Source organism: Bemisia tabaci, chromosome 3 (assembly GCF_918797505.1).
Source record: "Bemisia tabaci chromosome 3, PGI_BMITA_v3".
NCBI lineage: Eukaryota > Metazoa > Arthropoda > Insecta > Hemiptera > Aleyrodidae > Bemisia > Bemisia tabaci.
The window spans coordinates 43,490,469-43,516,919 of NC_092795.1; the positions used below are offsets into that span (position 1 = coordinate 43,490,469).

Below are 26,451 nucleotides of genomic sequence, written 5' to 3' on the forward strand. Positions count from 1 at the left end.
AAAGTTCCGACTCGACCGGCGTGCGTGATCGTGTTTTAGGTTATGTTTTCGTTTGTCGTGTAGTCGCGTTTGGTGTGTCGTGGTTTTATTTTTTTTTATGTTTAATATCCTTTTCTATTTTTTTTCTTTTTTTTTTGTTCATCGAAAATTTCGATAAAGATAAACTAAATCCGGGCTAAAATCGGACGTCTTGCTCTGTTTGTGTTGAACTACCTTGCCCTTTATTATTGTCAAAAACGTGTTAGTGTCGTGTACAAATTTCTTTGGTTTGCTACGAATAAACTAGAGTGGCCCATCTGTGACTTCAAGTGTACGTCTCTCGTTCTTTTTCTTTGTTGTTTCCGGTAACCTCTCTCTCTCTCTCTCTCTCTCCCCCACCTTCTTCTCTACTCGATACAATCCAGTTGGCGGCCGGCACTGAAGGATTATTTTAGACCCGAAACCCACAGGCCAGGTTTGAAATTTTAAGTGTCATTTTCCGTGTACAATTCAGCTCTTGAGTCTGGCAACTAAAAATCTTCGCTAATTCAAGGAGGACTTGAGGCCTCCTTTATTCCTACCTCAAGTGGTGGAGAAATCGCCCCCCCCCCCTTTTTTTTATGTTTCTCCTGACAACTGAGAAACCAGAATTTTTGGCTAAACTTTAGGGCATCCCATCTGGTCCCCAGAGTTGTAGCCGTTTCACTAGCAGTAGCAGCATTGAACAACCAAGTACACTGTTCAACAGGATACAGCCCGCATCACCTACTTTTCGGTGTAGAAAGTACTTTCCCAGCGGATTTTCCACTACAAACAGAACCTCTGGGCATTCCAATATCAAAAAGGATCGAAGAAACGAGGGAAACTTGCAGTAAAGCAATGGTAAACATTCTAAAATCGCAAGAAAAACAAAGAAAGTACCATAATATGAGAAGAAAACACGTGGAGTAGACGTAGGAGGCAAAGCCTTAGTATTTTTTCTAGTAATTAAGCCGGGACTCATGAAAACGCTGACAACTCACTACCGCGGCCCATATAAAATCATAAGAAAAATAACCAACTCAGTATATGAAATGATTTTTGGCTCCCAGAAAAACCCAAAGCTCCGGGTGACTAAAGTAGAAAGACTGCGGCAATATTTAGATCCTGAGACACTCCGAGCTAACGCCAACGCGGAAAATTCGCCAACAATCCGGAAAAACGGTGCATTGAACACCACGAATTTCTAGCAGTCCGCCTACCGGGGGTGAGACGCCAAGTCGAAAATCCGCGAGGAGACGCTGGCTGAGGGGGCGAAACGACTGACTTCAGGAGGCTTCAGCGGGGTCCCCGAGGGTCTTCAGACTTGCGAACTTAGCGTCATTTCCCACGGTTCGCTAGCCAAAAACCTTCTGATTTTTCATGTCACATCCGTCCTAGGCTCCGAAATTCAGAAAAAGGACTGGCTAGGTCGCCGTTCAGTGGATTTCGGTCGCCCGACGCCCGAGGTAGGGATGTACGAAATAGAGAGATTCCTCGGGCTATCTGACAATGGCCGTGTCTGGCGGAAACCTCTCTGCTGCATCATTAAAAACCTCGTGGTTTGACTGATTTTGCGGCGCGATACTTTTTGTACGACGGCATCACTAGCGCGCACCCCGGAATTTTCAAGACAGCGGCCGCGATAAAGACCCGATATTACTGGAAAGACTGGTTAAAGGACGTAAAAGCATGGGTTAAAAGTTGTACAACATGCCAAGCTACCAAATGCAGCAACTCCTTACCAGCTGGATTGATGCAGTCCCCATCGCTTCTAAGACACGGGGCTCCAATATTCCGTTATAGGGCAAAAAGAAAAAGATGTACAATTTGTATGATAAATTGTCATGATATTTTTAAGTTTAGTTCAAAATCTCGCGAGTAATCTATCAGAAGCCGGTCAGTGTGGGGGTTTCGTTGATTAGCGTCGCTTGAAATTAACGACCGGGTTCGTCAGTGTAATTTTCAGACTTTTGGACGGCGAGTCCACGGCTGTCCTGTTCAAGGTATGAGCAAGAACATCAGCGAGTTCGTGGAGTAGACAACGCGAATGGCTTGTCCACGGACGGGACAAAAAAATTGCCCGGTCCTCAAACTGGGCGCACACGCAGTAAAATACACGTTAAAACCATTTCATTCTTGATTACTCAGTTGCTCAGAGTTTAGTGCGTTAGGAAGACACCTCCTGTTCTCCTCAATTTCAATCTTTAAAAAGTCTGTATTTAAAGTTTGAGAGAGTTGGATCGGTCATTCAATTAATCCTCTTTGCGTGTTTTATTTCAATTGATGTTTTGATCACCAGGTCTGGGAAACACGTTAGAGGTGCTGAAACTCAACAACAATAAGCTTGTTAACTTAAACGCCTCGACGATTACGGGTCTCATCAACCTAAACAGTCTGGACCTGAACAATAATTTTTGGAACTGCACATGCCACATAAAGCCACTGCGAGTATGGTTAGCCAAGCAGAACATCCCCTTGAGCATCCCACCGACGTGTCACTTTCCACAGCGCCTGCTTCATCGGCCGTGGGACAAACTGGAACTGGAGGATTTCGCCTGTAAACCACGCGTCCGACCACTGCACGCTACTTACATTGCTAACGAAATGGCCAATGTAACGCTAGGTACGTTCCACCGACTAATTACTGATAGTCAATGATTAATTAATAGTAGGACCGTTCAATGAATTGAGTAGACAGAACGGTGAAAGAGTTGCGGGGCACGACGTGTAGTTGTTCTCTTGATGATCGTACGATTCAAAGGGCCATAAATCATTCCGAGGAATCATTCTTGGACGCGGTTGTTGTGAGACCGATTTCCGCGTCTCGTAATGAGATTTGATATGTGAAAACAACGAGCGACGAGCGTCTTTTTATGGAATTAGAAACAGCAACATACCTAAAAAGAATGTGTAAGTCTCTCAACCGACCATGTTCAAAAATTAAACTATTTATTCGCAGTTCAACCTTGTGCGAATACGCATCTCAGAGTCTGGTCTCTTTTGTGACGCGGCTCTCTTCTGAGCAGAGAAAGAGAGGGGAGAGAAGACGGCAGCGCGCAGGCGCGACTGCGAAGTGACACTCAAGTGACGAGGCGGCTGGTCAGTCTTGAAAGGACCAGCCGACGAGAGAGACCACTACGATTTTCATCTATTCATTTATGGTTCATTATTCACAGGGCTCGCTGATTTGGGTAGAAGGGTCTAAGATCCAAAAACCGGCCTTCTACTGATTTTCCCTGTTCCCATTCGACACTCCTGCTAACTATTCGTTCCCCGGTCGGTGCCAACGGCGACGACTAGTTCGGATAGTTAGAGTGGAGGACGTGTCTGTTCAGTTGCGATCTCAACGAGGTCGCGGGTGATCAGACCCGCCGTCACACTCTTGAATCACAACAGGTTATGGGCCCAAAAAAAAGTTCGGGAAAAATCAAGGAGTCAGTCGTCCTTCTGTCGGAGAGGTATTCGTTTCCGAACATCCTTCATACAGTAAAAATACTTACTAGCAATGATAAAAAATATTTGTATATCTTTTCAGCATAAAACGTCAAGGGGCAAAATTTTCAGGATCTAAATTTCAGTTTTGTGTTACAGAATGCGAAATTTGGGCGGACCCTGTTCCAAATATAACATGGACTCGGCGTGGGAAGGTCATCGCGAACAGCACCTCAAATAGCGTCAGCGTGGTCAACCGGCGTCTCTTCGACTTGCACAGGGCCTACAACATCAGCTACCTGACCGTCTTCTCGATGGACGCCTCTGACGCGGGCGAGTACGCCTGCGTTGCAGAGAACCGCGGCGGGCGGACCCAAGCATTGCTCAACTTATCTGTGATAAAAGCCGCTCCGACTTCAGACAAGCATAGCCTGATTCAGAGCCGCCTTCTCATCCACGGCCTTTTCGTCGTGCTCCTCCTGATAGTGGTTCTCCTCTTCGTGTTCATTTACGTGTTAGTTTTCAAGAACCGAGTTCGGCTAAAAGCCACCCGGTCGGCCGAGCGGGAGAACTATGACAAGATAGAGCTGAACCATTGCAACGCGTCGAAGCAGGAACTGGCAACGGTAGAGGAGACAACGCGACATCCCAAACTGAGGCAGTACGTGAGCTTGCCCGAACCTCCGGATCCACGCTCGCCTACGGGTAAGACTCCACCCGTGTCTTTCAGAGGGATTTCGTCTCCTGATGAGCGATTGCAGAGGATTGGTCAAAATGTGACACGGCAGACTGGAATCGACCCGGATAGAGAGCCTGAAACTAGGTAAGGGCTCAATGCCGCATTTCCTTTTTTAACTGTTTCTACCGTGGTGGTTTCCAGGATTTTTCAGTGACAGATCCTGAAAGCCATTGCATGATGTGACTTGTCTATCACGGAATATTGGAGTTACGGCGGTTTTGGAAGCGGCGGGCCAATATTGCGCCGCGGGACCGGTGAATCCGCGAGGTTTTCATGACACAGCTTGTCGCGTCCGGTAGTGACATCGCCCGGTGGCATCACTAGACAGGCCGCTGCCATATAGTCCGAGAAACCTTACTATTTCATACACCTCTGCCTCGGGCGCCGGGCGACTGGAGTCCACGGGGACAAATTTTGTGGTGTTCTGAAGGTAGGTGACCGTTAGTGGGTTTGGGCCCTATGACAACCATTGGGTCGTCCCTAATTTCTGTGGGTGAGGGAGGGGGGTGATGAAATTTCCATGTTGTTTGGAAACTGTCGCTCAGGCGAAGTGAGCGACCTCCTAAAAAAAAAATTTCTTCTACATACTACCTTTAACCTTTTTTAATTCTAATACATTTTTTTTACTTGCTACCCTACACCTTCTTAATTCTAATGGATTGTTCGCATGATTCGTGCTTTAAAAGTGTTTAATGCAAATTAATCTATTTGCACGTTCGGTCTGAATGTTACGTAAATGGAAAGTGAGGGAAGAGAGAGAGAAAAAAAAAAAAAAATGGGTGGATATCCCACTGGAATCCAGATATGACTGAGTTGTACTCTATGTAACTTTTTGTTAAAATTCATCATATCTAGTAATTTTTAACGCTTAAACTACGGACTATTATGGAATTAGTTTCCGGAACTAATTTGGTTTAGTTTATGATGTTCCGGAGAGGCATGGAGTAACGAAAGGTCAACTGACGTGAAGGAATAGTGCCACTGTTTTGTAATGGCGTTGCCCGTTCGTTCCTCAATGCCTCTCTGCTGTAACTTCAACCGCCCATGCAGGCGTTTTGTAGTTCTTGATCGTAGTCGTGTGAGAGAGAGAGAGGTGTTTATGCCTTGATTTAGTCGGTGGAGAAGGATCGGTGCTGTTCGTGCGTGGAATGCGTTTTTCAGCATTTTCACAGTCGTTAGGTAGGCTGCGAGATCCACATGGGTTGAAATCGAAAGGCTGTTTCTCACTTCTCTCGTTATACCCGGACCATGATTTTCATCGCACAGTGGTGGGAGCGAGCCGGAGAAGTCGGTTAATTCATTTCTGTTATATCTTGTATACCAGTGTTTGTTCGTCTTTTCCTGCTTTCTCTGACCAGTATGCGGCGGAGTCAGCGGCCGTATTTTGGAATGCGTTTGGTTGTGAAAGGCTTTTTGGCCTACTGTATTACTGGTGCTGTTGAAATGAATATGAGAATAATATCTTAAATCTAAGTAACTTAATTTAACCTATAGTAATTGTCTGTATTATGGATGGGGAACTATGGGTTGGTCCCCGATATTGATATATTGATTGGGTCGATATATCGACCTGGTGTCCGGGGCGTTGCGTGGGAGCCCCTTTTTGCTGATTTAGCTATTCGTGTTCGTATCGATCGTCGGACCATGCTTCGTTTCTAGTCTCTCATCGTCTTTCTCGGACTCTGTATCGGACTCATGTAAAATGGACCCTAGCAGGAAGTGCGTTACCTGTCTCAGTTGCAGGCATCTCATTGTTGTTGCTCCCAGTGGAGCAGAGCCCTTCGTTCCTCCTAAGTGTGTTTCCTGTCCTAATTGTGAAAATATCATTGTTGTTGCTACCAGTGGAGCAGAGCCTATTGGTTATCACCTCTTGGTCCCGTTGCAGAAACCGACCACTGCATGGCCTCTACCACCATCTGATCCAGTCGTCCAGGCCAGGCCAGGGGGGTCCAGCGCGAATCCGCCGCCCCCCTTTGTCGTTTCCGCCTCTAGCCGGGACCCCCGGGTTTTGGCCCGTGCCTACGGAATGTCTCAGCCGCCGTCTCGGCCCACCGGACGCGGGCTGTCCCGAGGCTGTTTACCTGCTTTTGCGTGGGAGCCCTGATCTTCGATGAGAAAAAAAAATTGGCCCAGTGTGAAAAATTGTGTGTTATGTTTTGTGTTAATACACACGGTGCTCTTGTTTATATTTTTCGATTTATTTTCTTTCTCTCTTTTTTTTTTAAAGGTTATCCCTTTTATCCATAGCTCACTTTCGTGATAAGCTTTGGATATTGATTTTAATTATTGATTGATTATTTACGATATAAGGATTTTTTTCGTGTCGCTCAGTGGACCAAGTCAACGGGGGAAGCCGGATACTACTCGGGAATTCTATGTTTTTGTAACGCTCGTGTCCCTTGCCCCTAGCTAGTCCCTTGCCCCTAGTTCCGTAGCTAGTTTCAAAACAATGTTTCCAGCCGATTTTCGAGGAACTGGGCGGGGGTGGGCGGAGGTACTGACGGTGCTCCGCGAGGCCGTTTTATGGTGTAGTCCGTGCGTGATAAAACCCTACGAAGATGGTGTTGCAGTGTATTACTTGCGCGACGGGCCGCGTTATCAGTTCGGGTGGCATCTTGAGGAGATGTGTCACGGACTTTTAGACCGCTTTGTACGGGAAGTTCAGTACGGCCGAGCGGGCGGTGATCCTAATAGGGATGGGCGGGTTGGCCGCGAACTGTTACGATTTATAGTTGAATGGGAAACCGGGGACCAGGAAGAACTTTTCGTATGGCTCCTTGAGGTACCACACCTTCCACCGCCCACCCAATGGTAATCGCGTACCCAATGGTGCCTCGGTTTTTTTAGTTTTTAGTGTTAGTTTATAGTTTTTCGTCGTAGTGTTAGGTTATAGTTTTATTTTTTTGAATCAGGTAAGAATTTCTGTTTTTAATATCCTTTTTTTTTTGTTTGTTTTAATGGTAATTTGCTTTTTTTACTATGACTGGCGGTCGAAACATCGGTTGGTGCTAAGGGCGGGTGAATTTACTGGTTTTGTTTTGGTTAGAGGAAGAGAGGTGAGAAAGGAAAAAGGGGGGGGGGGTGCTTTAGGAGTCACTGATCAAGCGTCTTGCTCTTCCTATTCCGTCAGCCCCTTCAAGTACTACGATCTCTTGTGATGGGATTTCTTCTTTTTGTATATTTTTAATTATTCTCACGTGTTGTTTTTGTTTTTGGAAAAATATAAAGAAGGCAATGGCGGTTATTACAATTATTAGGATGGCAAGAGAGTAGTGTGATGTGTGTTTCAACGAGGTTTGGGATTCGATCCAGTTTATTTGCTCTTGTAATTTCTTGTTTTCATTTTCATCTATTTTGAAAGTTATATCGTACGGGGCCAAGTGAAGTTCGGTGCTTTTGTGTTTTACGTGGAATAAAGTGGAGTGAGTGAAAACAAGTCTGTTGTCGTGAATTATCGTATGGGCGTCGTCTTGCGAGCACACGGCCGGTCCGTGGATAGTCATTTTTGGGCCCAAGTCGGTCTGTGTTCCACCACCAACCACCAACGAAAAACCCCAACCCCCCCCCCCCCCCCCCCCCCGTTTGGAACTGTTGGTTCGGACTGGACGGATGGCAATTCTGGAGAAACCGCAAGGCGCTCGGATGACCGACAGTTGGCGGCTGCTCGCGCTCAGCAGATTACTCAGGGGGAGCGGATGTATCAGTTTTTTTTTGTAAATTAGTTATTAGTTTGGGGATGAAAATACAAATATCAAATTATGGGGGGGATGATAGTTTGTGTGACGATGCAGCGTGTGTGTGAGATGCGTGATTGTACGTCTGTTGATGCCTCTCTGCGTAGAGTTATTTCTCGAACCAACAGTTTGTCTCTTGCAAATAAGGACTTTGTGAATGTGTGTGAGTTTGTTGGTCGCGGCGCGGGGCTTTCCCTTCCATCCGATTTTGCTAAGGATCCCGTCATTCACCAGCTGTTCCGTCGGTCTTCAAAACGGATTGAGGCGCGGCTTTTGCGGCTGAAGCGCGGAGCATGGACGCCTTTTTTTTTTTTCTTGCGACATTCTGACAGGCCTGGGCGGTCTAACTCTGCGTTATGGCGAGATTTGATTCGTTTTCCCGATAATTTGCTGCGGCGGATCGTTACCGCGTCCCATTCGGACGATGTTTCTTTTTTCCAGAGTTTGATTGACGCGGAGCCTAGCGAGGCCCATTGACTTGTAATTTACACTTGGTATTTTACCGCCTTTTTCCAAAACATTTTGATTTTATGTCTTGCAATTTTTATCTTTTATTTCTTTAAAGTAAATCGTCTTTATGCAGACTAAACTGACTGCATGGTGTAAAATGAGGTGGCAACATAGTAAAAACGCGCGCATGATGTCCGCGGGATACTGAATAGTGACAGCAGTGAGCAAAGCCTATATTGTAACTCAATCGTCACGAAATCAAAATTAGATTTCAGTGGTGCGTCAAGCGAAAGGCGGATGATACGTTGATACGTGCAGGAGAAGCGGGTGAGATATGGTAGAGAGAGTGGTGAGAATCATCGACAAGGACAGAGTCAAACTTTTTCCCTGGTCTCTGAATACCAAATTATGGACCAGTGCAGAATACCTCGTGGCGACGCTTTCCTCAGTGTTGCTAAATGTCACTCGTACGAAACACCAACACAACATTTTGATACAGTAACGAAGACGGACAGTATGTGTGACGAGTTAAACCCTTTATGAGACGAAAAATTGGCCCATGGAAATTGAATTGAAACAAGTGGTCGCGAATCGACATTTTTTTGGGGGGGAAAAATCAGCTCCATCACTGCCCCAAAGATTTTTTTTTTCGAAAAAGCCACATATCACAACGTTTCACAAACAGCAACAACCATATAGACTTTCATCACTAACAACCTAAAACGCATTGCTGCTGCAGCACGTGATCGCGAATTTAAATTTTTTTTGAGATGAATCAGCTCCATCACTGTCCCAAAGATTTTTTTCCGAAAAAGCCACATATCACGTATTGCACCAAACAAAACCGCCACCATAAATCCCTAAATTGGCAGCCTACAAAATCGCAACACTGGAGAACCAACATCAACACGACACGAAACGAGACAAGAGACCAGATTCTGAGCTGAAACATCTTAACTTTCTGCGCTGAAACATCTTAACTTTCCGTGCTGAAACATCTTAACTTTCTGTGCTGAAACATCTTAACTTTGCGAGAAGAAACATCAGAAGGTAGAATCAGCTGTTGGGTCCAAGGTTGCTCAACCACCCACACAAGAGAGACGCCCTAGCGGAAACAAGGATCGTGACCGCAAGCACCATTCTGAAGCATAGAGTACACCCCCAAACGTAATTTTAAACCTCAGTAGGTCATCCCTAAACCCCAAGCTCAAATTTTGGTCTCAACTCGGCATACTCTAACTTGATTTTTTAGTTAAGACATGTATTTTTCAATTTTTATTTTTACCGTCTACTGTATTCACCGTTTATCTTGGACGTTCATGAGTAGTTGTGGGACTCGTACACCATCCCTGTGTCCCCGCCGCCGTCCAACGTCCCCGTAGATTTTCCAACGTTCGTTCGCAAGACCGATGATGTGAAACGCGGGTTTTACGACGTCAAGAGTTAGATAACCCGGACTTTGTCTGCGCCTTCCAGATCAACTTAGCAAAAGCTGTCGTTACGAAATATCACGGTTCCCTGAGGAGTACACATCGGTTTACTCCGCCGCAACCATTTAAATAGGCAGCCTGTAATTGTAATTACTCCCCTTCAGCATGCGCTTCGATGTTTCCTGTATCCGCGGGAACTTCGATGATGCCTTGCCGAGCCCAATCCGCTGCCAGGCAGAACCGCGAGAATAATCTTTGCTCTGCAGGAATTTTTTTGAAAACGTGGCAACACGCACTCGTCGAGGGGAGGCTGAATTATTAGTGATACACTTTGCAACAAGATCAAAGTTTTGATTATGCCTCGATGATTTAATTGCCGGAAGCACATTGATCTGAAACTTCTTAAATTTTCTGTAGCGCGTTTTAACTTTCCTTTCGTTGTACCCAGCCTTTTAACTGAACTTTTCCTGCGATTAGCACTTGGCGAGTACTTAAGAATTCTTGACTCTGCGAATGGATAAAGGATATGAGATTGAGTTGAGCCAGGAATGTCGTCATAGCTGGGCTGCAGTGTTCGAAACTCACCTTTGAGTTTGAGGTGCCATGTGGCGCATTAAGACCGATTTTTAGGCGCCATTGAAGATTTTTTAGGGGCTAAATAAACTTTTTGCCTATATATTACGGCGCATTTAGTGGAAAGTTAGACGCAAGATGTTTTCGTAACAGGACCAGTATTTAGCTGGAACTTGGGGAAGACAAAAGCACTAATAATGAAATCGCGAAGAATAGAAAAAGCAAGCTTTAACTTGTAGTGCTGAAAATTCTACGTTTTTTCAATTCAAATAGATTTGTTTTTCTTTCTCTATGCGACTTTCTGTGAAAATCCAGATTTTGAGGAGGCAATTTTTAGGGGCCACGTTGGCTCAGAGCCTTCATTTTTTAGGCGCGTTTGACGCGTTGGCGCCTGTGAGTTTCGAACACTGCTGGGCTGGCAAATAAAAGGAGGCGAAAATGAAAATGCAGGCACAGCAGTCTGGTGTTTGTGTATTACTTTCATCAAATACTCCTCATTTCAATGTTAACCAGAGTCCTATTTTTATTTTAACAGAGATGCGGCTATTCGGTCATACTACGAGGAAAACTTCGGAGAGGTCACGCTGAAGCACCATGTGCTCCGAAAGGAGTTTCTGCCGTCAGGGAGACTCTACACCACCTCGAAACAAAGCTCAAAAACGTTCCCGGACTTATTGGAATCGTCACCTCCAAGTAATGCGGGTCAACGACATATGTTTAGTACCTTACCTAGGTGAGTGATAATCTTAGACACTGATGCCGATATTATCAAAGAGGGTCCAAAGAAATACATAGGCTGTCCAAAAAGTACCGAGACTGGTTCCATAACTCAAAAACCAAGAAAGCTAGAGGCTTGATCTTGGTCTCATTTGAAAGATCAACTCAATATCTATTGATTGAGACCAAAATCAAAACTTTTGGTCAAATATTGTGTATTAAGTCGCATGATCTGCGAGTAAAGTTACTCGCATCCGTAGTGAAAGGATGGAGAAGTGGCGGTTAGTATGAAGTTGCCATACTATAATGGAATTGGTTAAAGACCTAGGAGGTCTTTACTGATCCACTTGGAGGGCTCTATCAGGAGCATAACACGTTGTGAAACATCGAGGATTCCTGTGTCAGTCGCAGGGTCAGGGTTGCATGCGAATTTTGGAGACGCGATTGTTTACCTATGTCCGCGCCAAAGAGAAAATAGGTGTCCGCATTGAATAGCAAAAGTTTGGACCGCCTAGTCTTCCCGCGCTTGCGTTTCAGCCAATCAGACATCCGACAACCACTTTGAAATTCTTGGAAATCAAAACCATGTATTCTTTTTTCGAATTCAACTGATTTTACGGGGAAAATATGTCCATGATTGACTTCTCGAGGATTATGCGTTTCTATCGATGTTTATTGCCGTATATTTTCTCCGATTTTACACCAAAGATCTTGATTTTCTTACTTCCACATGGATCAATGATTTTTGACTGTCCGGCAGACCCAAGTGGAGAAGAATTGAAGAAATTGTCCCAATTTGGTCTCTTGTGGATAATCAAACACTGTGTCTTTCTAGATATTACGTTCACTTTACTTAAGAACTTACCTCTCTTACTGAGTGAATTATCAACTAGAGTATTCGTATCTCGGTATCAAACAGCATTCCATACTATGATTTCACAGCTTATCAGTTTCTTGTTTTCTTACTCCAAATGTTTCAGAAAAAACTTAGGTGCCACATGTTACTTAATTTTAAAGATATTCACTGAAAAAGTTGTGCAAAAGAATGGCTTGACTTTATTGGAAAATATATATCGCGTGGAAATGTTTTATACCTTTATCAAGATAACTGGTTTTCGATTTTGGTTATTACTATGACCTTACATTTTTAGGGTCGCTTCTCACTGTGGAGACGTGATTCTCTGAAGTGAATAAAATATTTTGATTTCTTATTTTTGAAGGATGCAATCACATAGTTCTCAGAGTTCTCACAGTCGATCACCCCTTCTGCCGAGTAGCAGTCAAGCGAGTAGTATGGAGAATAGCAGCTTATCCAGTAGAAATCATTTAATGGACCTCGAAATGGCCAATTACAATAAAAGGTAAGTTTTTTGGGTAGTTTTGTCCTCCTTGAAACGGGGTCGTGCATCTGATGCGCCGGCCCATTTTGGTCAGTTTTCGGTGGCTCCGCGCGTAGAGTGAGAGGTCCAGTTACACGATCAAATTGAGCCATCAAATTGGGCTTCTCATTGGTCGCATCCTCACCTCAGATCTTTTTCCATTAATCAGAGCTTCGGTTTGATGGCACAATTTGATCGTGTAACTGGACCTTTGCGGCCTCTGTTCCGACACGTTCTTGCTCGATTTGTTTTGAGTAGCGGTGCGCGGCGAGCTTTCCCGGGGCCGCATTTTTGGCCTTAAAATTCGGTCTTGACCATCGAGCGCCTCACCCGCTGCTATAAAACCGTTGATCAATCGATGGGCCGTGGTCTAACGTGTTACCAAAGGCCCACAGTCCTACGCGTAAGTAGTTGAGAGAAGAAAGTGAAATTCAGATATTAATCAAAGTTTTAGTGCAAAGCTGCTTTTGAAGCGAGGGCTGAAAGTCGCAAGTGATAATAATATATCAAGTCAATTGTACCAGTTTGTTGTCCCTGAGCTCTACCATCACACCCACCACCTGAGGACCCCCCCCCCCCCCCTTCCATAGTGGAGGCCAAAAGCTGAAGCCAGAAATTTATGAAAATTATGAAGGCTTTCCAACGTGGAAGCCAAAAATTTTCTGTTTAGATCTTGAGAGTGCTGTCATATCTGATCTGTCAAATTAATATCCTGACGGCAAATTGCACGGGTGTAACTTTCATTTTAACCAGTCAATTTGGAGGAAAGTTCAGGAATTGGGTCTCAGCGCTGAGTACAAAGCTGATACTGCCGTAAGAGATCATATTAGAAAATATGCCTCTTTGGCATTAGTTGACCTTGATGAGCAAGATGATGCCTGGTGCATTATTATGGAGAATTGCCCATTACACGATAATATTTTGAAATTTAATGATTATTTTGTGGAACAAACATCCCGAAGGACATGTGGAATTGCTCCTCTGTTCGTCAGATGGCAGAGCAGACGATATTCTACTGCCCTAGGTGGAATCAGGAAAGGGGTCTGTCACAGTGTTCGGACCGGGTGAGCAGCTGCTGGCATCATTAAAATCTTCGAAGGAGCGTTGGAGGGTATTCCAGCGCTTCGCAGAGGTTGTGATTATAACGAGCCGGCTACAAATCGGCACATGCCGTATAGCGGTTATCATCCTCGTGGCGACGTCGCGTCGGTTCACCGATGCTGCAGAAAAGCCCGCGGTTTTCGGGGTTCTTGCCCTGAGGACAGACAAAGGACGGCTAACTATGAACATCAGAGGTTTGAAGTTAAATTTACGATCTAGCAGCGTCCACACCAAGCCACCCTAGCCAGGTCACCCCATCTAAGGGCCGTTCGTACGACCTCCGGTTATCTGCTTGTCAAACGGAAACTATGACCTGACCGGAGGATTGGTGCTGTGCGACCGATGACTACGTCAAACCAGTGGTCAAAAACTGATGATTTGGCTGATTAGCAGTTGGAGCGACGGCTATCTGCCGGTTAGGGCCTGACCAGTAGTTTGTTGACAGTTTGAGGTTATACTTTGGTCAGATCCAGGTCGTTCATCATCGTTGTTGCTGGCCAAGTTTATGTTCTGGCCGTCGGGCGATATTATTTGAAAGTTGTTTGAGTTTGTGAAAATGTTTATGAACTTTGATTTCATTTCGGACGAGGAAGGGGAAATATATGACAATGTTCCTCCGCCAAGGAGGCCGCAGTTAATAAGACACAGAATCTACCCCATGGATGTGTGGGATGAACCGGAGTTTTTCCAAAGGTTTCGCCTATCCAAAGCAACTTCTAAAGAGACATCAAGAGCTCTCCTGCTAGAGTACCTGTATAGGGAGAGAATGGACAGATCGGTTCATGGAGGGCTTAGGGCCCAAAAGTGCAGCCACCCTTCTGAGCAACTTCTAACACACAAAATTTCACTGCCAGCCTACAGATTTCAATTCTAACCAAGATGGCTAAGAGTGTACTACATAAATGAGCGTTCTTTCGCAAAAATAAGTAAATTTATGCAAAAAGTAAGCCAGATACATGATTTCTAAACGACGGTTCGTAACAATTGTATTTGTAAATCGCTCTGGACAGTCGAAATTCATAGGTTGGCTGCTCTTTTGGGCCCTGACTTTATTCGCGGAGGCATCGGTGAAGGCCAGATGGACTTTCGGAGTTTCAGATCTGTCCATACTCTCCCTATACAGGTACTCTATCTCCTGCTTGTTTGGTGTTTTCTTCTTCATTAATTGATTAAAACGAGCCTTGGCATACGTTTGATTACAGGAATCTAGCGGTGCGGTCGGAGATGAACTCCTCGACTTCTTTGAACTTGGCCCCGGAGCTGAGCGTCTACGGGCGGCGCGACAACCCGAGTCTGCCGAGCTCCCCGATCCGGCACCGGGAGAGGGATCAACCGCGGCTCGACCCCCTCAACAAGCGCCACTCCTCCCTCTGCGAGACGCCCATCCTCAACATCCTCGAGCCGACGCGCACCGCTTCCCGCTTCTCCATGATCGCCTCCACCACATACGACTACCACGCCGCCCAACTAGAGCGCTTCCTCGAGGAGTACCGGACTCTTCAGGTAATACCTCACACGGTTTTAAGATGATCGAATCTACCCTAGAACACTGGGGGAAAAAGTTTCTTGGATCTGGAGTCAAGCGGTCTGATCGTTGAAATTGATGGACGAAGCAGACATAAGAAGTATGGAGCGATCCGATTGGTTCACTAGAAAAAAAAAACAAAAAAAAACACATAGGATCTAGAGTCCAGACTCTTGAAAACATCGACAAGAAAAGATACTCTTGATTCAATCAGATTTAAGCTTAAATCAACAGGAAATCCGCTCGAATTAAGAGGCTTGGTTCTTGATCGAAGCAAAAATCCGATTGAATCAAGAGTATTTTTTCTTGTCGATGTGTTCAAGAGTCTGGACTCTAGATCCAATGTGTTTTTTTTTTTTCAGTGTTCAAATGGGTGGTACTTATAGACTAAGCGAGAAAATGATGGACTAACTAAAGGGTCTCTTGTGGGTTGCCGTTGGTTAGTCTATCACCTACCTCCTTTGTCTATTGGAACCACCCGCTTTCACCGATAGGATCCCTTCATATCTTTTTTGTTTTCTTTGTCTATCGCTTTGTCTACCGATTTTAACAATCAGCCGGCAAGCAAATTTGACAAGAAAAAATATTCTTAATTCGGTCGGATTTTTACTCGAATATAAAAAAATCTGCTCAAATTAAGAGGCTTGCCTCTCGAAGCAAGCAAAAATCCGATGGGATTGAGAGTATTTTTTCTTGTCACGTTTTTGAAGAATTTGGACCCTCGGTCCAAGAAACTTTTTCCCCAACTAAATTCAACAAGCATCGATATTTTGTACCCAGTTTGCTAATGCTTGTTGAGCAACTTTGAAATCGAGAATCTTTAACAAATGAAGAGTCATTTTGAGTTCACAGGAATATTAACCCGCAAAAAACGAGGTCTTGATGTTGCGTACTTTTAGCTTCCGTTTATAAACATGTTGTTTTACACATTGCATCGCCGAGGAAGCTATGACGGCGACCAAAAATATCCCTCCAGCCGAGGTACCTGCATTTTCAATTTGTCCTAGGACAAACGTGTTATTTTGCGTACAGCCGTACAAAGCGGGGGGGGGGGGGGGGGGTTGAAAAGCTCAGCATGAGCACGAGGGCCCGCAAGTGCTTGCCCTTATTGCAGTGCTTACGATGTTTTATACCGATAGAGGTAACCATTGAGCTTATACGGAAAATGACCGCAACTATTAGTTCAAGGTACTAAATTATACCTACATTAATCTTAGGTAAAAAAAGAAAAAGAAAAAAAAATCACTGCAACGGAATGTTTAAAATGAAATTTAGCACAGGGCAAACAGTTATTTTAAACTTGGAAACATGAGGGCAAAATTCTTACGGGTCATCATCGCTGTGTTGTTTCTTAGCTTCGTGTTCGCTTCTCATAACTTTCTGAAATTTGTTGTTTTTGAGCAGAAAGCTAATGATGATTTGTATTTATTCAAAGGTGGAGCTGACCAAAATGAAGGAGTCTTGCGACAGTTTCGTGCGCAACATTGACCGGGAGGAACGTCAAACCGTCATTTCAAGTGAAGAGTGTGACACCTTCAGTATGAAGCCCGTCACAACATACCCTACGGACCATGATCCTGGACCGAAGTCAATACTGAAAAACAAGACTGCGTCAAATTTCGTTGCGCGCGAGTCATCGTTTGAGAAAACCCCTCTTCATCAAGAAAACCCATGCACTGAGCAAGAGATGATTTGGGACAATGAGACGAGACAATATGTTCATTCGATGCGACGAACTGATATTAACAGGATTTATTACAATAGCTGAGAGTTGTAGAACTGTCAAATGAGACAAAAACTTTAGACAAGTACCGAGGGCTATAATAATAATTAATCCTCAGTTGAATGAGGGAACGGAAATGTTCGACGGAGGAAAACTGTAACCCGCGAAAATTCAACTTTTAGACCTTGAAATCAATGGGATTTTGGCCGTTCCTCCGACGGCAACGAGAACCATCCATTCGTCGCCACGGACACTACCAATGCTAAAAGAAATCGATCGCAAAGAGCTCTCCCGAGTGGGCGAGCTCAAAAGGACCAATCTCATAGGCATGAAACTTTTTGAAGATACGCATCAGATCATTAAAACAATTTGAAAACCACGTGCATACTCTCTTGTACGTAAATTATTTTTGGCAAATGCGTTCTACAGTGCTGCCTTCCCCTTTTGCATCCTTGATTTGTGAGTTGTGCTTTTAACTTCCAGAAAAAACTTTTGCATCAATTTTGATTTCCTCCTTGTGTACAATTTGTTGCAGCTTACTAAACCATGGTACGAGAAAACTGATGGTCAATGTCCATCAGTTGGTCCTTGAACTGTAGTTTATCCTTTATCACGGGTTGGGTCCTCTTGTACAGGATGTTGTGAAATGTCCAGAATTAAGCTGGCACATCATATAAGGCTTTTCTTTTGTATTTTAGATTCAGGGTTGTTATTATGAATTTTAATTTTCTCTAGTGGGAGAAACAATTTATTTCTCTATTATTTTTAGGTGCTCTTATTACCCAACAGGTACGGTAACCTTTGTGAAATCCTTCATTGAAATTTCCTTGTCCTCTAACATAGAATACAAATTGGAGGTGTAAAAATTGAATTAACTTGGGAGTTAAGGTGCTCTTTTTTGTGAACTATATTAAGAAAATAATATGGTGTTTCTTTTTGAATGATATTTTATACTCCGTTATATCATTTTATGATGCTTTGGCCTTCATGACGTATTTTTCATAATATTTCGATTATTTGTCTTTGTTGCTACTTAAAGCCAAATTGTACAGTTGTTAGATAATTTATTGACTATTTTTATTCATAATAAGCAAACTTTTAAATGTTAATAAACCTTGTGATCAATACAAAATATTATTTCACGCCCTGACTTAAAATCATTTCTCTCATTTCTAGGATGTTTTAAAGGCGTAATGTTTTCATTTAGTCCAGGCGCCTGGTAAATCTACCTGGAATTTTGGGTACACATCGATTTTTTTGGCTTAATTCATGTTTTTTGGGTCGTTGAATCCGAATCTGAAGTTTCCTACCGCGTATCTGGTGAGCATTTTTCGCCATTTTGAAAAAATGGCCTTAAAAGGCCTTTGTTTGCGGTTTTTTTATATAGCGGGTACGCATGAGAAAAAGTCCCGGATTTAGTTCATGTTTTGAATAGCTGACATAATTTGGAAGAAAATGGTATACACATATGCTAGGTTTGCTTAAAAATTGACGAAGATAGCAGCATCGTGAACATCGCGCTTACTCACGTTTTCGCAGCGCACCTGTCAACGCGCGGTCCGGCTCGCCGCTGTCCGCCAAGTTCCGAAGCGTTCCAAAATTCCGAGTTTCGAAGTTCCTCACTTTTTGAGCAACCTTAGCATATTTATATACAATTTTCTTTCAAATTACGCCAGCTATTCGAAACATTAACTAAATCTGGGACTTTTTCTCATGCGTAGCCGCTATATCAAAAAAAAACCGCAAAAAAGGCCTTTTTAGGCGATTTATTCAAAATGGCGGAAAATGCTGATCAGATACGCGGTAGGAAACTTCAGATTCGGATTCGGCGACCCAAAAAATCTTTGTGTACCCGAAATTCCAGGTAGCCTCATTTTTAGCTACCACGCGCCTGGCCTATTTGACATTTTTGCAGTCGTGAATGCATAGCTGAAATACGCTCCAGCTATAATTGTATTTTGCAAATGGGTGGTTTTTATAGGAGGATTCAAACAAACGAGTGGTTAGAAATGAAAAGAAAATAATATGAACTATGCAAAACGATTATCCGGAAATCGGAAGTCGGCTGTTTTGAAAACACCTTCAAATGCGGCGTGATACCTCACGCATTCCGGAGAGTTCAAATAGTTGTATCATTGCGCCGTAAGAATGTGACTGAAGATTAAAATGGAAATAGCCTCCATGCACGCTGGGCTTGTCGATTTTCGGTCCGGCTCGCCGCTGTCCGCCAAGTTCCGAAGCGTTCCAAAATTCCGAGTTTCGAAGTTCCTCACTTTTTGAGGAACCTTAGCATATGTATATACCATTTTCTTTCAAATTACGCCAGCTATTCGAAACATTAACTAACATAAGTCTGGGACTTTTTCTCATGCGTAGCCGCTATATAAAAAAACCCGCAAAAATGGCCTTTTTAGGAGATTTTTTCAAAATGGCGGAAAATTCTGACCAGATACGCGGTAGGAAACTTCAGACTCGGATTTAGCGACCCAAAAAACATATAGTAAGCCAAAAAAATATCGCTGTGTACCCGAAATTCCAGGTAGCCTCATTATTAGCTACCACAAGCCTTGCCTAATTCTTCGGTTCTTGGTGGCGCCAAGCATCGTCGCGTTTCACGCACACGCTCGTGACGCAAATCAAGTTGCAACAAAACACCTGACGAGCCATGCATTTAAGATATTACCTTCCTTCAATATATGCTCAATTATCCCACGTATACAGCGTGTTATCGTCGGTGTCATATGCTTTGTTCTCGAAAAATCCTGCCATTTCACGCCATTTCATTGAAGGTACTTATTCATCATCAATATTGGGTTTGAATGCAAAAATTCAATTTAAAGATGGGCTAGTAATTTCATTCCAACCATCATCACATGATTAGAATCGATTATTTATCAAACAAGGAAAAATTCAAAACTTACCTACATTTTTCTCTAGCATCTTAATTCCGCTGAACTAACGGAACGAAAAATTTGTTTCAGTTCAACGAGGCCGAGGGTGACATACATTTAGCCATGCAGCAGATGTGCATGCTGCCTTCTAGAATTATTGACCTATTTGTTTCTTCCTATCTTGGCACCTATAATGCTGTGCTTCACAAAGTGGTCCACAAAAATCGTCTGAAATCGGGCTCTAATATAGTTTTGAAAAAAACCAGGGACGAAACCGCCGCCGCACTTCTTCCGTGGCCCCAGTGGCGTGGCGTGCTTTTGCGATACATCGATTGTTATGCCATTTAAACCTATGGAAAATGATCGATGAACAGGGTGTTCGCTGCGAACACCTTATTAATCGATTCTTTACCATAGGTTTAATGACAGAACAATCGATACATCGCAATTCACGCCACGCCACTGCGCGGCCCACCAACTCATTGGCCCTGTCCACAACGCTCTAGATACATACTCACGGCTCATACGCTGCGCACCTAGTTCCGTTTGACAGAACGTGAAATCCCGCTTCTCCAATTCAACAAACTGAACTGTCAGCCAACTAAGTGCAGCACCCATGAGCCGTGGGGATGTATCTAGAACCTTGTGGACAGGGCTCATGAGTTAAACGGCGGGTGGACGAGGCGCGACGGCGGCTTCGTCACTGGCGCTTTATTCCCGTTCATTCTTATGGCCCGGGCACTAACGAGCACACCCCATCTTTCCCCCTGCACATAGCTCTGTTTGACAGAAATGCGTCCGAATATGGGTCAAAAATGGCCCCTGTTGGTAATTCGTGTTCGTAAAAACGGTTGGTAGATACAGCTATGGTTAAATGATAAGTTCCATGACGTTCATGCTTCCATGATAATTTTATTTAAATTAAATTAAGATTGAATGCCACTTCTATATTTTTTGATGGCACAAAGTCACAGACACATATTACAAATACATCACAGCATCTAAAAGGAAAAACAGATAGGGGCGAGCAATGGTACAAAAAAGAGTGCAATGCGAAAAAATTGTTTAAAATTCTAAACATACAGTCTACTGACTGTCCATGTTAAAGTTGAAATGATCTGCTGTAGACGTGCATGGTTTTTGGTGACTGATGTTGTTCGGCTTTGGCATTCTTATTTCCCTCCTTCAATTCATTAAGATTCATCAGAATACACCCTCTTCCACTGAATATAGCCTCCCCCTCATCTAAAGCGATACTTACTTTTCTTGCTGTCATTTCAATGAGATTCTCTTACCGGCCAATACCCTAGCTCAACCACAGATAAACCACACAGCTCAGGTCTTCCCATATCTAAATTTGGCCACTCCCAGTCCAGTCTCAACCCTCATAACCAAAAAACCACAGAGGGCTGACCCTGTGGCTAGAAGAAGACGGGAGAGCAGTGAAACGAGAGCCAAGAGTATCAGGACAGCAGGAGGACAGTGACGGTCAACTGCTGGACTTAGAAAAATTCTGAATAACGAACAAGATAGAACTTGTAAAAATTCTCCAAGTCCGACTCGAAAAGTGGACTTAGAAAAATTTTGGAGAGATTTGGACTTGGAAAAATTCCCTATATATTGTGGGTAAAGTCAGTGGAGAAGACCACAATAACCTGAAACTTCACCTGGACACCAGGGGATTTCAAGGGAAAAGGTCAAAAAGGATTGAGTACGTGGTCTAGCGTCGAGGTGAAGGGATACGGACCAAGTAAGAGTGTCAGTTGAGTGGTTTTAACAACTTAACGGGCACTGGGAGACTTAAACGCTGCGAAAAAGTAGGAAAAAAGGACGAAAAACGCCGATATCTCGGAAACTAGAAGAGATTGAAGAAAAAGAAGATCGAGTCTTTCACCCTCTTCCCGAGTCAGTGACTCCTCAAATCGTCCCGTCCCGCGTCTCGTCCCCAAGACTGAGCTTTTGAGTACCCCTCCCCTCGCCGAAAGTCCCGTCCTACGGTCCGTCCCCGACGGCTCTTCCTGCGTGAGAAAACCTCCCCCCCCCCCCTTTGTAGTAGTGTATTTCTGTGTGGTTCTGTGTGTATACCGTAGAAGTTGTTATCTGTGTGGTTTGCTTGTAGTAGTATTATATTAGTTACATCGTGTAATGGGGGGGGGGGGATGAAATGATCCGTACACGTAACTCAAAATGGTAGAGCTGATGTATATCTCGATATAGAATGCAACAGTGTACACAAGATGCACTGGCTAGATGCTCCTATACTCGCTGCCTCGAAGATACGAATGAATCCGCCGCGAATCTCGAGAGCATACATCTCGTAGCATCCGATGACGCAATGACGTCAAAGACGTGATCGCGAGATACATCGGCGCTCCGAGATGGATGCTCTAAACATCCAAATGCTCGCCTGAGCCCGCACTTGCGGAATCGATGGCTTTCGGCCCGAATGAGCTAGAAAGCATAATGGAATGTGGCCCTAAAACGTAAGTGATATGGCCCCATTCTATTACACCAGGGGTACATTCGCCAGGGCTTTTTGAGCGTTTCCACAGGACCATGGTTAATATGATAAACTGCTACCACAGACGAATAATCCGAAGGACTGGGATACGATGCTGCGCCCTTTAAGTCTAGCGATGAATATTGCGCCTGATTTGGAGACGCATATATCCCCGTATGCAGTACTTTTCGGGGTGGAATGCAGTATGAGCATTGATGCTTGCTTCATCCTGGAGGGAGAAAACATCTTAGGATACTCAGAATGAATCGCAAAGTTGCACACAGGTTGGGAGCTTTTGCGGGCGGAAGGGGCAAAAGCAAAGGCGCGCCACAAGGCGGCCTTTGATGACCGCCATCAGCCAAAAAATTACAACCCGGCGATGCAGTCTTGTGTTTTGACCCGAATAAAAAGATAGGAGTATCGAAAAAGCTGCGGAGAAAATGGGAACGCGAACCGGGCATCATTGTTAGACAACTGCGACCAGGGGCATTCGAGGTACAGTGGGGCGACATAAAGGAGGAAATGGACGGCGAGAGGTTGAAAAAATATCATCCACGCGCAGAGAAGGCGGAGAGTTCAGAACAATCAGCGGTAAAAGACCCTGCTCTGGATGAGCAGGCCGCCTATAACCTGCGGCCTAGGAAATTATTGCCTCCATGTAAAGCGCCCGGGGCACGAGAAGAGGCCAGGACACGAGCCGCCAGTAAGAAGAACATTCTCTGCCCGATCTGGCAACCCTGCGATGGTGATGCGCAAGCTAAGATCAACGCGTCGAGCAGCAAAGTGTTGGGGGGAGAATTGGGGACATAAATATTTTCAATTTATTCTCCACATTTTCGGAACTCAGCCGAATTTGCTGCTCCGAAAAAATTGGATGGACCGAGTATATAAGCGCTGCGGGATTCAGGGTAGTTCACTCTGCGGCATCCGGATCTGGACACACTCCTCACCCACGGACCCTCAAAGTGTTTGGAACCTCGCCTTCCTCTCTCCAGCAGGACTCCTCAACCATGGACCCTCAAATCGTGGACTCGTGGAATAGCAACGCTCCTACGACTTCATCCAGATCCAAGGCACTTCCCAGCCTCCGGCAGCACTTCTCAACCATGGACCCTCAAATCTTGGACTCGTGGAATCGCGACGCTTCTACGACTATATCCAGATCCAAGGCGCATCCCAGTCTCCGGCGGCGGCCCCAAACCCAGCGGTACCCGCACGTGCCAGCTGCTTGACTCGAGAGCTGAGCACGTTATAAGTGGTGGAAGCTAGCCGGGTAATATCACTATACTCCCTGGAGTGTGTTATTGCCTTGTGCCACTCGCGGCCGAGCAATTTTTTTTTTGAGTGAGAAAATTTTAGAATGTTTTAAAATTTTCTTGTTGTAAATTATTTGAAGCTTTTAGTAAAATTTAACTCGTGTTTGAGTTAAATTTTGAGAAAACTTTAAATTTTACCAAGTGAAAATTTTGCAATAAATTTAGACACACTTTGTTCTACCCCAAAATTTAGCGTTCATTAAAAATAACGGCCATAAGGCCATAGTTACTCCATTTAATCATTTTCACAAGCTCAGTTTCACAACTTTTCTGCAGCAAATCGAAGATAGTACGTCAGAACGCACGGTTAAAACCGAGCATGTGTATGTAGGAACTTTTTCAACCTATTTTGCCTTCACCAGCGTTATTGTCATAACACTGATATGGAAATAAAAGCATATTTTAAAAAGATCCATAATACAGACATTAGATGAACCAGAACAGAGAAGTAACTCAGTACAGGTTAATTGACGTTGGTGTGGCGAGCACGTTGTCCAAACTCTACCTTAATTGTAAGTTTTGATCCATAATGAAACCCTTAGATGAAATTTATTTAAAATTGCTCCGGCAAGATGTAGACTGGTCCTCCTACGAGGAAGATGTAAACAAGAATACGGCCAATACTTCATTTTCAGGCAAAACAGTAACGAGGAAGAGAGGCAAAAATTCAAGAAAAAAGTATCAAAAGAAAAGAAGAAATATGAAAAAACGACAAAATCGTGAGAAAAAAGGAGATGATGATAAAAATTTAGTGATAATGGAATCATTAACTTCAAAAGATGATTTAACTAAGACTATAACGGAATATTGAAGCGCCGCGTCTTGAAAGCATTGGGCTGGCATCGCTCCCGGAAAATCAGTCTAACCACGAGGTTTTTCATGATGCAGCAGAGAGGTTTCCGGTGGACACTCGCGTGGTGACATCGCCAGACACGGCCGTTGTCAGATAGCCCGAGGAATCTCTCAATTTCGTACATCTCTACCTCGGGCGTCGGGCTCCGAAACCCACGAAACGGCGACAGCCAGTCCTCTTTCCTGGATTTCGGAGCCTACGACGGATGTTACATGCAAAGTCAGGAGGTTTTTGGCGAGCGAACCGTGGGAAATGACGCTAAGTTCGCAAGCCTAGGAACCCACGAGGATCCCGCTGAAGCCTCCTGAAGTTAGTCGCGTTTGCCTCCTTGCCCGTGTGCTCCACCCGGAAACCTCGGCCTTGTCGTATCCTGCGCCCTTTCCGTGGTGCCTTCCCTGTTGAGTAGCCCGAATGCGGTACGTCCCCCGGTCCCTACCGGCAGCGAAGTGACCCCTAGTTGTTAGAGTTGTTCTGTGTGAGTTTGTTATCTGTGTGTACCTGTGTGGTTTTGTAAGATCGAGTTTTAGTAGTTGTAGCCTGTGTGGCACTTATTATTATATCGTTGTATATTACACCCCAATACAAGAGTGGCCACCCCCTAGTTTATGTGTTCCTCCTTTCCCTAGGATACTAGGATACATTCTCGAGGTAGGTGACTATTCATTTAGAGTGAAAGGGCTCTTACATCCCCTCTAGATCATCCCCCCTTTTCTAGATTTTCCCTTTCTGGTGGACGCCCCCATCTGCGACCATCCCCTACGTGTTCAGCTGCTTGGCTCGAGAGCTGAGCGCGTTATAAAGACAAAAATGTGACAGTAATAGTTAATCAGTTCATAAAAGTAGAGAACAAAAAGCTGGTGGTAAACTTTGGACAAAAACCGACACCACACTACGAACAGGAAAAAGCGGAATCTGATTCCGATATTGAAGTTTTAAATTAATTTTTTCCCCGTTGTATATAGTTGTAAATTGTAAATGATGGATCTTGAAATGAAAAGTTTTTTGTGAATGACACATTTTTTAACTTGCTGAAGTTTTTTTCTTAAATCGGAAATTCGTAAGAAGCAAGTAAATACCAGAGAATTTCTTTTGTTCCTTAACATTACAAATTCAGTTTCTTTTTGCTTATATGTTATATTTCGATTTTTTTCTCTCTCTGCGGTATCCTTTCCGCTCAGGTTTGATAAGATTCAAATACAGTAGCACGAGTGTCCACAATTTTCTTTGCAATTCTTATCAAATTCTGGAGGAAGGATTACGTTAAACGCATTAATTTTTTCCCCTATTTTTTTTCGGTAAATTTGTACCTATTACAGCTGAAAAAAAAAACAAAACAAAACAAAACAAAAAAAAAAACAAACAGTAAGCACAGTATTACAAATTATTTCTAGCTGTATGCATTTTTTTCCGATTTAATGGGTAGAAGTACCATTTTGTGCATGGACAAATATTTTCCCATGGAATAATCTGAAATTTATAAAGCTCATAGCAGCTGAATGCACAGAGAAATGGGATAATGTTCACAAAATGCAATTTTTTTCTTATAAATTTTCATTATGCAGTCCTATTATATACCTTGTGGTGATGTTCGGCGGATCTGGGATTTGGTGTCGTGTGGCCAAAATCCACCGGTTTTCTTGGAGCTTTCTCGTGGGAACCCACGGCATCTACCTTCCATCCGAGGTTTGCTGAAAACTCCGGAAAATGGGTTGTCAACGCTTTTCAATATTTATCATTCATATTTCCGTCTTACAAAAGTTCATTTTTCGATTCCAAATATTCTTTACACCCTATCATTCAGTTCATCTCCATTACTTTTTATAACTAGACTTGCGACTAATCGCTACAGAGATTAGAGCTAGCCAATCACGCATGGACTTAGCGTCTCGCCACCTATAGCGGAATATCGAGGCCTTGCGTCTTGGAGGCCGTGGGCTGGTATCGCGCCGGAAAATCGGTCGGCCCGCGGAGACTTTTCATGCACGGAAAAAAAAAAAATTGCTGATTCAGCAATTCAATTGCTAAAAGCAGTGAGTGCAATGTTTCAATGTAGATTTTACAACACAAAAATGCTACTTTAACCACCCC

The 26,451-nt window shown here is 43.9% G+C and overlaps 2 protein-coding genes across 2 annotated transcripts in view; one reads left to right on the plus strand and one right to left on the minus strand.

Moving 5' to 3' along the window:
- Nucleotides 1-17,945, plus strand: part of LOC109030558 (leucine-rich repeat, immunoglobulin-like domain-containing kekkon 3 protein) — a 176,657-nt gene extending 158,712 nt beyond the window's left edge. Inside the window, exons 6-11 of the mRNA XM_072298419.1 lie at nt 2,300-2,623; nt 3,592-4,255; nt 10,894-11,091; nt 12,296-12,436; nt 14,758-15,058; nt 16,516-17,945. Coding sequence (XP_072154520.1) covers nt 2,300-2,623; nt 3,592-4,255; nt 10,894-11,091; nt 12,296-12,436; nt 14,758-15,058; nt 16,516-16,848 — 1,961 coding nt within the window. The 3' untranslated portion in view covers nt 16,849-17,945. The remainder of the gene's footprint in view (nt 1-2,299; nt 2,624-3,591; nt 4,256-10,893; nt 11,092-12,295; nt 12,437-14,757; nt 15,059-16,515) is intronic.
- botv (exostosin like glycosyltransferase 3) overlaps nt 17,162-26,451 on the minus strand; it is a 42,325-nt gene continuing 33,035 nt past the window's right edge. The window contains exon 15 of the mRNA XM_019041569.2: nt 17,162-17,464. The gene's annotated coding sequence lies outside the window, so the exon portion shown is untranslated. The remainder of the gene's footprint in view (nt 17,465-26,451) is intronic.